This window comes from Schistocerca nitens, chromosome 6 (assembly GCF_023898315.1).
Source record: "Schistocerca nitens isolate TAMUIC-IGC-003100 chromosome 6, iqSchNite1.1, whole genome shotgun sequence".
Classification (NCBI taxonomy): Eukaryota; Metazoa; Arthropoda; class Insecta; order Orthoptera; family Acrididae; genus Schistocerca; species Schistocerca nitens.
Genome location: NC_064619.1, coordinates 572,422,476 through 572,435,631, shown reverse-complemented (window position 1 = coordinate 572,435,631; position 13,156 = coordinate 572,422,476). Strand labels below are relative to the sequence as shown.

The window sequence follows — 13,156 nt, the reverse complement described above, 5'->3', positions numbered from 1 at the left end:
TAAAGACCCCGCCCGACGGAAAGACCACATCAACAGTGTCACATACTCTAGTTCCACGGAACGTAGTACGGAAATTGGAATATAATCCAGAACACTGGGCCAAGCTTAAAGACTTTGTCCGGTGAGAAGACCACATAAATCGTGTCACGTGCTCTAGTTCCATAGGACACAGTAGAGACATTGAAATGTAATCTAGAACACTGGGCCAAGCTTAAACACCCCACCCTACAGGAGGACCACATCGATCGTGTCACATGCTCTAGTTCCACAGGACACAGTACAGAGTTTGGAAGGTAAAGACCCTGTTTGATGGCAGGACCACGTCAATCGTGTCACATGCTGTAGTTACATGGAATACAGTACAGAGATTGGAATTTAATCCACAACACTAGCTCAAAGTATGGTGACCGTAGATTCTTTTTGCCAAATAGTGACGGTGTAAATTTCTTCCGCCACCAGGATTAGAACTGCTCCAGGCGTGCGTTAGCGACCTCTGCTACAGAGTCTGATTTTCTTTACTAACTTGTTTTGGCACACGCATGTTGACAGTTGCCACCTACTGAAACATAAAGATGCAACACCTCAGTCACCGGAAGATGTTACAGTGTATGTGCAACACGGGATAGATAAGGATGGTTCTCGGGTAGGACAAACTTTATTGTCTGTAATATAACATACAGTCACCATTTATCTTTATTTTACAATTTCCATTACCAACTTTAGCCCATATAAACAGATACTCATCGGCGTTTAGTTTCTTCTTCCTTCTAGTACTCAACACAAATGGCATACTGGGAACAAGTGTACCATGTGGAAACATTTCTATAGGACTTCTTTGCATTAGTACAGGTTCGGTATCACTATTCTAGGCGTTACCCTCACGGATGCTACAAGAACCAACCATACTGCACTGATCCTACAACATCCCGCTCTGTGCATGCAGCGAAGATGACACCATGTCTCTTTCGAAAGCATAAATTGGCATGACTGCACAATCCTGCTAAAACGGCTTAGTTATCCCCTGATTACGTTGTCATCGGAGAAGATCTGGAACCCACACAGACTCTTGTACTTAAGTCAATTTGGGTCCGTCTGTAATAATAAAACGTATACAGTATACCTGTATTAACGTGCCACAGCAATACCTCTGCGACGTGGTTACCGTCGTCGCTGGCGGCGCAGCGTTCCTGTTTATCGTGCTTTGAAGGCGATAGACATTGATCTTTCTGGACAGTTTAATAAACAACAATTAATTGGAGGTCCAAATGTATTTCGTGGACTTCGCCTGAACTTTACATGTACAAGCCGTGTTTGGAGGTAGTACATGGCTTACACTTGCTGTAGTATGGGGCAATCATTGTGATTATGGTGGCCTTGAAGCTTTCCCAGATGCAAATATTCTTACATGGAAGACGTGGAGTATAGCAGAGACAACAGGACTCTTAGCAAAAGTTCCATATGGTACACTTGTTCCCAGTATGCCATTTGTGTTGAGTACTAGAAGGAAGAAGAAACTAAACGCCGATGAGTATCTGTTTATATGGGCTAAAGTTGGTAATGGAAATTGTAAAATAAAGATAAATGGTGACTGTATGTTATATTACAGACAATACATTGGAACTGCCAACACTGTCTCACAACCGCCCGATGAGGCGTGCCTCAACAGGTAAAAGAACATTGTAATATTAAGGAAGACGACATTTTATAAGTTTCGGGTAAGGAAGCGATTGTAGAATCTCAACAGCAGATATCCTGAAAAGACTCAGAGTTTTAGCCATAGGAGTGGGGAACAAAGAGTGGCAGTAGTTCTCGCAAGTAGGGAAACAACCTGCACAAAAATATGCCACGTTTTACCATTGTACCAGTGTATGACAAATGCTTAATTTTCAGTGAGGTTCGGTATCACTATTCTACGCGTTACCCTCACGGATGCTACAAGAACCAACCATACTGCACTGATCCTACAACATCCCGCTCTGTGCATGCAGCGAAGATGACACCATGTCTCTTTCGATTGCATAAATTGGCATGACTGCACAGGCCTGCTAAAACGGCTTAATTATCCCCTAATTACGTTGTCATCGGAGAAGATCTGGAACCCACACAGACTCTTGTACTTAAGTGAATTTGGGTCCGTCTGTAATAATAAAACGTATAGAGTGTTGAGTGCAATAGTTAACAAGTGGTAAACTGTTTATTTGACTGCATTAAACTGCTAGTTATAAAAAAGATATGCCAATAGCACTTTGAGAAACAGTGGGAAGAAGCCTGCTCTCGAAAACCTCGGTGAACTGTTTACAATCAAAATTTCTCATGTTCTCACACACTGTGAAACTAAATACAGCAGCGGTTTCTTTCTGTCCACCAAAAAATTGAAAATCAGCATCGAAAGATTTGCGCTCTACGTTGAAGCACGAAGCAATCGTCTGAAGGCTAAAGAGCTGAGTTGTAAAGTGAATTTCTCTCACATTCTCAGCCAAAACCGTTAACAATATCCCTCATCTGAACTGAAGTCTGATAAGCAGAAAATAGGACATAGGACGAGGCTTCAGATTCGAGCGTCTTGTATTTCAGTGAGATAAGTGTCTTATCGGTGTGGGGACTCCTGTCACTTTCTGAATCTTCATTTACACTCGGGCAACTAATTGCTCTCACTGGAGTGCTACTAATACGTCTGGTCGTGAAAGATTTTTCGTTAACTCTCAAAGAACGTCAGGAAGAGAGGATCGACAAGAAGCGAGAGAAGTAGACGACGAGAAAGAGATGAATGTGTTCATATGTTACACACAACACTTGATAAATGTTTGCCAATATTCGCAGGGCTGACAACAGTGTCCTTTTCTCACGTTTCAGACTCGGCAACATGGGCTTGTATGCGGAGTCGTGGCTCACGGAGCTTTTGGTAGCCCTGTCACTGGTGACAGTGGCAGTGTACGCGTGGTTCTCCCAGTCGTACAAGTACTGGCAGAAGAAAGGAGTGCCCTACTTGGAGCCACAGTTTCCGTTTGGCAATATCTACAAGAGTTTTGTCGGCAAGCAGTCCATGCCCATGGACGTCACTGACGCATACCGGCAGCTCAAAGGTAAGACAACTCACACAGACATTACATAACGAAGAATCGGAGGTATCTGGTGCAACAAGTCAATTGTTCTAAATGTACAACAGCTTTGTCTGTAAAATAACATTTCTCTCACAAGAACGCTATTGTTCATTTTTTGTGAAACATCTACTAATCATAACCCTAGCAATATAATCGCATTTTCAATAACATGTACTAAAAAAATTCAAAGAAACAAAATTTGTTAACTGTTGTTGACTTATAATAACAATATACTTTTTAAACAGGTCCTGATGTGTAAGAATGGTCCAGAACCCGAAAATATCTTTTAGCACACGCTTATCAATTCTAATACACTTTCAATAATGTGCTAGCAAAAAGTGAGGGAGGTACTTTATGACCACCAAAAAATATTTTTCAATGTAGGTATTGTTAATTTTTGTTGACTTTTACCCACAACATATATGTTGATGTGTAAACAGGGCCCACAATCTAAAAGTATTGAATGTGATATTCATTGTGAAAAGACACATCTGGTATTAAAACTTAAATTTTTCGTTAAGTTCAGATGAAAAATTTAAAATATCTACGGAATCCGGTAGAAGACTTCATTGGAAACGATAAATACACTCCTGGAAATGGAAAAAAGAACACATTGACACCGGTGTGTCAGACCCACCATACTTGCTCCGGACACTGCGAGAGGGCTGTACAAGCAATGATCACACGCACGGCACAGCGGACACACCAGGAAACGCGGTGTTGGCCGTCGAATGGCGCTAGCTGCGCAGCATTTGTGCACCGCCGCCGTCAGTGTCAGCCAGTTTGCCGTGGCATACGGAGCTCCATCGCAGTCTTTAACACTGGTAGCATGCCGCGACAGCGTCGACGTGAACCGTATGTGCAGTTGACGGACTTTGAGCGAGGGCGTATAGTGGGCATGCGGGAGGCCGGGTGGACGTACCGCCGAATTGCTCAACACGTGGGGCGTGAGGTCTCCACAGTAAATCGATGTTGTCGCCAGTGGTCGGCGGAAGGTGCACGTGCCCGTCGACCTGGGACCGGACCGCAGCGACGCACGGATGCACGCCAAGACCGTAGGATCCTACGCAGTGCCGTAGGGGACCGCACCGCCACTTCCCAGCAAATTAGGGACACTGTTGCTCCTGGGGTATCGGCGAGGACCATTCGCAACCGTCTCCATGAAGCTGGGCTACGGTCCCGCACACCGTTAGGCCGTCTTCCGCTCACGCCCCAACATCGTGCAGCCCGCCTCCAGTGGTGTCGCGACAGGCGTGAATGGAGGGACGAATGGAGACGTGTCGTCTTCAGCGATGAGAGTCGCTTCTGCCTTGGTGCCAATGATGGTCGTATGCGTGTTTGGCGTCGTGCAGGTGAGCGCCACAATCAGGACTGCATACGACCGAGGCACACAGGGCCAACACCCGGCATCATGGTGTGGGGAGCGATCTCCTACACTGGCCGTACACCACTGGTGATCGTCGAGGGGACACTGAATAGTGCACGGTACATCCAAACCGTCATCGAACCCATCGTTCTACCATTCCTAGACCGGCAAGTGAACTTGCTGTTCCAACAGGACAATGCACGTCCGCATGTATCCCGTGCCACCCAACGTGCTCTAGAAGGTGTAAGTCAACTACCCTGGCCAGCAAGATCTCCGGATCTGTCCCCCATTGAGCATGTTTGGGACTGGATGAAGCGTCGTCTCACGCGGTCTGCACGTCCAGCACGAATGCTGGTCCAACTGAGGCGCCAGGTGGAAATGGCATGGCAAGCCGTTCCACAGGACTACATCCAGCATCTCTACGATCGTCTCCATGGGAGAATAGCAGCCTGCATTGCTGCGAAAGGTGGATATACACTGTACTAGTGCCGACATTGTGCATGCTCTGTTGCCTGTGGCTATGTGCCTGTGGTTCTGTCAGTGTGATCATGTGATGTATCTGACCCCAGGAATGTGTCAATAAAGTTTCCCCTTCCTGGGACAATGAATTCACGGTGTTCTTATTTCAATTTCCAGGAGTGTATTTTCTTTCTAAATTAAAAAATATAATGCACCTGACTAAATTACAATATTTTAAAATGTAGGGTATATAGTACCTCCACCCCCACCCCGCACTCCTCGATATTGCGAGTTTTAATACTCTCTAATTTGAGTGTCAAGTTATTTACGTGATCCAGAATAGCTTCAGGGGCTATGATTTCAACACAACTTACTAGAAGTGGGTTGACTATCTGATGCTTTCATTTACAAGTTTTCCCAATTGTTTCGTAGAGGACGATTGGAATTTCTCGCTGTGAGTCGAACTTGTACTTTCCTAATCTCTTATCCTTACTCTTGCTGGAAAAAATTCTAATCGAAAGTCTCTGTGAATTCGAGGACATAAATGTTCCTCTTCCAATGGAAATAAATTTCACTGCGTTAAGGACGATTGGAGAGGAAGAGAACTGCGCTTGACTTACGTCGCCTGACTATAGAACATATGCGTTACGAAACCGCAGGCAGTCCTCTGAAGGTGATCCCATGTAACTATCAAAACATTTTGATGAAGCATTATAGGAACAAGAGCAAAGAAGCTGCCACATATTTTGAAACCATAGAAGACAGGGAGCGAAAGCAGAAAGGTTGAAGGAGTATATAGAAGGTCTACACAAGGGAGATGTTTTGGAGGGCAATTTATGGAACTGGAAGAGGACGTAGTTGAAGATGGAATGGGAGATATGATACTGCGTTAAGAATTTGACACAGCATGAAACACTTAAGTCGAAACAAGGCCTGGGGAGTAGACAACATTCCACTAGAACTACTGATAGCCTTGGGAGAGCCAGCCCTAACAAAACTCTACCATCTGATGAGCAAGATGTATGAGAAGCGCGAAATACCCTCAGACTTCAAGAACAATATAATAATTCCAATTCCAAAGAAAACAGGTGTTGACAGATGTGAAAATTACCGATCTATAAGTTTAATAAGTCACGGCTGCAAAATACTAACACGAATTCTTTATAGGCGAATGGAAAAACTGGTGGAAGCCGACCTAAGGGACGATCAGTTTGGATTACGTAGATATGTTGGAACACCTGAGGCAATACTGCCCCTGTTACTTATCTTAGAAAATACATCAAGGAAAGGCCATCCTATGTCTCTAGCATTTTTAGACTTAGAGAAAGCTTTTGATAACGTTGACTGGAATACTCTCTTTAAAATTCTGAAGTTAGCAAGGGTCAATTGCACTGAGCGAAAGGCTATTTACAATACAGAAAACAAATGGCAGTTATAAGAGTCGAGGTGCATGAAACGGAAGCAGTGGTTGGGAAGGGAGTGAGACAGGGTTGTAGCCTATCCCCGATGTTATTCAATCTCTGTATTGAGCAAACATTAAAGGAAACAAAAGAAAAATATGGAGTACGAATTACTTTGAGGTTTGATGATGACATTGTAATTCTGTCAGAGACAGTAAAGGACTTGGAAGAGCAGTTGAACGGAATGGAATGCGTCTTGATAGCAAAACGAGGATAATGGAATGTAGACGAATGAAGTCACGTGATGCTGAAGGCATTAGATTAGGAAATGAGACACGTAAAGTAGTGGATGAGTTTTGCTATTTGGGGAGCAAAATAACTGATGATGGTCGAAATAGAGAGGATATAAAATGTAGACTGGCTATGGCAAGGAAAGAGTTTCTGAAGAAGAGAAATTTGTTAACATCGAGTGTAGATTTAAGTGTCAGGAAGTCTTTTCTGAAAGTATTTGTGTGGAGTTTAGCCGTGTATGGAAGTGAAACATGGACGATAACTTGTTCAGACAAGAAGAGAATAGATGATTTCGCAATGTGGTGCTACAGAAGAATGCTGAAGATTAGATGGGTAGATCACATAACTAACGAGGAGGTATTGAATAGAATTGAAGAGAAGAGAAATTTGTGGCACAACTTGAATACAGAAGGGATCGGTTGGTAGGGCATATTCTAAGGCATCAAGGGATCACCAATTTGGTATTGGAGGCCAGTGTGGAGGGTAAAAATCGTAGAGGGCGACCAAAAGATGAATACACTAAACAGATTCAGAAGGATGTAGATTGCAGTAGTTACTGGGAGATGAAGAAGCTTGCACAGAATAGAGTAGCATGGGGAGCTGCATCAAACCAGTCTCAGGACTGAAGACCACAACAACAACAAATTTATAGAAATGGAGACTATGTAATTGTTCCCAAAATCTGATAAGAACGTGAGATAAGAGGCAACAAGAATGTAGATGACACAAGTGAAGAAACAGAGCCTTTGCAGTTAGCAGACTTTTCATTTGACTCCCAGGAACTCTCGTATACAAAATACGTTTGTTAATGACAATGACAAACAAAACCTTTTTATAGCTTTTTATGATAGCTACGTTGGCCTGACGATTTAATACACTATAAATACCAGCAATGTTTCCACTTATATTGCTGAGTTCCTTTTGATGACGTAATAATTATCTTCATTAATAGTGACGAAAATTCAAATTAGTTCAAGTTCCCGTTACCATCCGCACTTGAGTGTAAGAATGTTAATTATCCTAACTATTACATACCTATTTTGACATGGAGAACAATAACTATTCCTTTTTTAGCAAACACAACACAGCATGTTGTTACCAATGGAGAGACGTCTACAGACGTTAAGGTAACCTCTGGCATGCCACAGGGGAGTGTTATGGGACCATTGCTTTTCACAATATATATAAATGACCTAGTAGATAGTGTCGGAAGTTCCATGCGGCTTTTCGCGGATGATGCTGTAGTATACAGAGAAGTTGCAGCATTAGAAAATTGTATCGAAATGCAGGAAGATCTGCAGCGGATAGGCACTTGGTGCAGGGAGTGGCAACTGTCCCTTAACATAGACAAATGTAATGTATTGCGAATACATAGAAAGAAGGATCCTTTATTGTATGATTATATGATAGCGGAACAAACACTGGTAGCAGTTACTTCTGTAAAATATCTGGGAGTATGCGTGCGGAACGATTTGAAGTGGAATGATCATATAAAATTAATTGTTGGTAAGGCGGGTACCAGGTTGAGATTCATTGGGAGAGTGCTTAGAAAATGTAGTCCAGCAACAAAGGAGGTGGCTTACAAAACACTCGTTCGACCTATACTTGAGTATTGCTCATCAGTGTGGAATCCGTACCAGATCGGGTTGACGGAGGAGATAGAGAAGATCCAAAGAAGAGCGGCGCGTTTCGTCACAGGGTTATTTGGTAACCGTGATAGCGTTACGGATATGTTTAATAAACTCAAGTGGCAGACTCTGCAAGAGAGGCGCTCTGCATCGCGGTGTAGCTTGCTCGCCAGGTTTCGAGAGGGTGCGTTTCTGGATGAGGTATCGAGTATATTGCTTCCCCCTACTTATACCTCCCGAGGAGATCACGAATGTAAAATTAGAGAGATTAGAGCGCGCACGGAGGCTTTCAGACAGTCGTTCTTCCCGCGAACCATACGCGACTGGAACAGGAAAGGGAGGTAATGACAGTGGCACGTAAAGTGCCCTCCGCCACACACCGTTGGGTGGCTTGCGGAGTATGGATGTAGATGTAGACGTAGATGTAGATGTACTAATTTTCTTCGTCTCAGCTGGTGTTAATCGCTGTAATTTATTTGCAATCGACTACTAAGCAAGTAGGTTTCATTGTCAGGCTCTGTCCGCCCCGAAAGCTGAATGGTCAGCGTGACGGGCTGCCGTTCTAAGAGGCCCGGGTTAGATTCCCGGCTGGGTCGGGGATTTTCTCCGCTCAGGGACTTGGTGTTGTGCTGCCTTCATCATCATTTCATCCCCATCCGGCGCGCAGGTCGCCCAATGTGGCGTCGAATGTAGTAAGACCTCCACCGAGGCGGCCGGACCTGCCCCGTAAGGGGCCTCCCGGCCAATGACGCCAAACGCTCATTTCCATTATCATACTCTGTTTTCGACGTCATGTACTACCGAAAGTATATCCCAGCATTTCGTAATACAGTTGCGGTAGTATATCGCATCGATAACCGTACTAAAGTATCGCAAGGCGGAGCTGCAGTAGTTTCTAAATTGATAGCAAATAAGTTAAAACAATCTACACAGATGCGTGGAAGAAAAGTAATAATGGAAGATAATTCTTCGAATTACATAAATGGTCGGAGATAAACAAGACCTGCTCTCTGAACTGAAAACAACTTGCAAGTACGACAAAGCCACACGAATTTTTTATCAAAAACTTTAAATATTTCCTGCGAGTATCAACGAGGATGAGAACATTGTCGTCCTCTGATACTGCAAGTACGCTATGGAATAGCAAAAGCGCTGTTTATCTCACATTTCATACATTATCTAGCCACATGAAAAAATTCGTATGTCACAGACTGATGACAGTGTTGACAGACCTAATCATGGCATCGATCCTGGTCTACATGTATTTCTAATTAAGCATGGGTGAACGGCTCTTATAAATGCATATCTATTATCTTTTTGTGTGAATAACTGTGGTGTGCATACTGTAAGACCTTTGGTACACACACCATCAGATTATTTGACTTGTCGCTCTTACGAAGTAGGCGAGTGTCAGCAATATGAGCCCGCATCCCGTGGTCGTGCGGTAGTGTTCTCGCTTCCTATGCCCGGGTTCCCGGGTTCGATTCCCGGCGGGGTCAGGGATTTTCTCTGCCTCGTGATGGCTGGGTGTTGTGTGCTGTCCTTAGGTTAGTTAGGTTTAAGTAGTTCTAAGTTCTAGGGGACTTATGACCACAGCAGTTGAGTCCCATAGTGCTCAGAGCCATTTGAACCAGCCAGCAATATGTCTCGTGGTCTTATCGTGGCGTGTTTATCTTCTGCCGTTAGGTCAGACGATAGAAATGACACTTGCACGCTTAGAGTAGCAGATTGACGGTGACCAACTTTAAACAGAACTTGATTAATTTTCACACACATTTATTAAAATAATAACAGGCATAAAAATAACTTAACTTGGTTCTGGATGCTATTTACAATTGAGAATCTGAAGTTCCTTTGGGTCTTGGTACGTTAATCTTATTCTCACATCTCTGATACTTGATAAAGTGTCTATACATTTCTCTTCATGGCTGTGTACAGGAATATGATAATCTTATTAGGCGCAAATTGAAACTTGACTACAGACTAATGCAGACTGATGCAGGCTGACTAATCGGAGGTCTGTACACTCATTATAATACCTCGAGCGTTCAGGTATCACTGTGCGAATGTGATCCGCGAGGAGAAAAGGTTCTACGTTAGCAGCAATCCGATTGGCTGCGTTACATATTAATACGCGGATCGGCGGAAGCAGAATTTGGTCCGTCTCTACGGCAGCGCCATCTCGTAGTGCGGAGACGCACGAGTGCTGCGCCTGCGCTGTTGTGCTTAGCGGGGCGCGCTCTACTGGGAAAGTTGTGTACGTGCTGACTACGCGAAACTATGTACACAACAATAACGAATAGAGCACTATACGATAAACCAGGGCTTTGATTAAGGACCATTTGATCAATAAGGACAGCCATCTGTTGGTGGCCATGGACCAAAGGAAAGTCGCTCTTAGTATGAGGTCCTTTTGACGATGTGCATCGATAGGTTGTACGAGAGCCAAGGTTACCAAGAACTTCATGAAACACATATTCTAGTTCAGTGTTAGAGATTCGAAAATGAATAATTTGGTGAAAGAAAAGCGCTTCTGAGGTCAGATCCATCTATGACCAAGACTTCACAGTTACTCGTCTCACAGTCAGTTACGACAACGGTCTTGTTGCCTATATTAATAGCAAGCATGCAGAAAGCCCAAAACTGTCAGAAACTCTGCTGATCGCTTACTTGATGCCGTAAAGATTAGTTCTCCAAAAATCTGATGTACCAAGAAGTTACTCACTATATCAAGCAGGGCGCCAGGAAGAAAAGAGTTTAAACGCCGTATGTAGGGACTGCAGTCGATGGCGACTGATGCTTTAAATAATTTGACGCTTAGAGTCGCGCTTGTGTGGTGCAACGTGACAGCTTTTATCGATACTGTCTCCCTTCTAGTTCCCCGGTCTTACTTCGTTCCAACACTTGAGGGCTGTTGTCTCAAAAGACTGCTCAAGAATGCCAACATTGAGAACTCACATGATTCACTCGGATCCCCACTTACGGGTTCCGTTTGTACGTTTGATAAGCGTTTCTCTGTTATTCAGCTTCATGGCTCTGTCAGACTCATTCAAAGGTGATATGACCGCAGATTTGTTACAGCACCGTAGAATGGAGATATCTGAACTTGAAATAAACCATTTACAATGACGCTCTAGTACCTGTTCAAAATGTCGTTAAGTCAAACTGTGAAACTTCTCAAGTTCGTTTGGTCTACCTGCTCCTTAACTACACTCCTGGAAATTGAAATAAGAACACCGTGAATTCATTGTCCCAGGAAGGGGAAACTTTATTGACACATTCCTGGGGTCAGATACATCACATGATCACACTGACAGAACCACAGGCACATAGACACAGGCAACAGAGCATGCACAATGTCGGCACTAGTACAGTGTATATCCACCCTTCGCAGCAATGCAGGCTGCTACTCTCCCATGGAGACGATCGTAGAGATGCTGGATGTAGTCCTGTGGAACGGCTTGCCATGCCATTTCCACCTGGCGCCTCAGTTGGACCAGCGTTCGTGCTGGACGTGCAGACCGCGTGAGACGACGCTTCATCCAGTCCCAAACATGCTCAATGGGGGACAGATCCGGAGATCTTGCTGGCCAGGGTAGTTGACTTACACCTTCTAGAGCACGTTGGGTGGCACGGGATACATGCGGACGTGCATTGTCCTGTTGGAACAGCAAGTTCCCTTGCCGGTCTAGGAATGGTAGAACGATGGGTTCGATGACGGTTTGGATGTACCGTGCACTATTCAGTGTCCCCTCGACGATCACCAGTGGTGTACGGCCAGTGTAGGAGATCGCTCCCCACACCATGATGCCGGGTGTTGGCCCTGTGTGCCTCGGTCGTATGCAGTCCTGATTGTGGCGCTCACCTGCACGGCGCCAAACACGCATACGACCATCATTGGCACCAAGGCAGAAGCGACTCTCATCGCTGAAGACGACACGTCTCCATTCGTCCCTCCATTCACGCCTGTCGCGACACCACTGGAGGCGGGCTGCACGATGTTGGGGCGTGAGCGGAAGACGGCCTAACGGTGTGCGGGACCGTAGCCCACCTTCATGGAGACGGTTGCGAATGGTCCTCGCCGATACCCCAGGAGGAACAGTGTCCCTAATTTGCTGGGAAGTGGCGGTGTGGTCCCCTACGGCACTGCGTAGGATCCTACGGTCTTGGCGTGCATCCGTGCGTCGCTGCAGTCCGGTCCCAGGTCGACGGGCACGTGCACCTTCCGCCGACCACTGGCGACAACATCGATGTACTGTGGAGACCTCACGCCCCACGTGTTGAGCAATTCGGCGGTACGTCCACCCGGCCTCCCGCATGCCCACTATACGCCCTCGCTCAAAGTCCGTCAACTGCACATACGGTTCACGTCCACGCTGTCGCGGCATGCTACCAGTGTTAAAGACTAAGATGGAGCTCCGTATGCCACGGCAAACTGACTGACACTGACGGCGGCGGTGCACAAATGCTGCGCAGCTAGCGCCATTCGACGGCCAACACCGCGGTTCCTGGTGTGTCCGCTGTGCCGTGCGTGTGATCATTGCTTGTACAGCCCTCTCGCAGTGTCCGGAGCAAGTATGGTGGGTCTGACACACCGGTGTCAATGTGTTCTTTTTTCCATTTCCAGGAGTGTATCTGCTGATATAAACTCAATGGTTCTGGAAAAAAATTCTAACAGCGTACCGTATTTATCAACTTAAACACCAAGTTCAGCAGATCCTGCCTCAACTTCACAACATAGTAATCAATTCAAAGATTTGATGAAGGAGACTCAACAATTCTTTTCTTAAGCTTCCCATTCTAGGTTACGAGGTCTGTTATTCAGTCCTTTGCTTTCCCAGCTGTGAAAAGGCTTTATTGCTCCAGTAAATCACATTATCACCAGATGGCAAGATACCCCTTTCACCGTGA

General features: G+C 45.1%; 1 protein-coding gene across 3 annotated transcripts in view; it reads left to right on the top strand.

Moving 5' to 3' along the window:
* LOC126262807 (cytochrome P450 6k1-like) overlaps positions 1–13,156 on the top strand; it is a 100,714-nt gene that overhangs the window by 27,326 nt on the left and 60,232 nt on the right. For all 3 annotated transcript variants that reach the window (XM_049959648.1, XM_049959647.1, XM_049959649.1), the window contains exon 2: positions 2,854–3,083. In XM_049959648.1, the coding sequence (XP_049815605.1) occupies positions 2,864–3,083 (220 nt within the window). In that variant the 5' untranslated portion in view covers positions 2,854–2,863. The remainder of the gene's footprint in view (positions 1–2,853; positions 3,084–13,156) is intronic.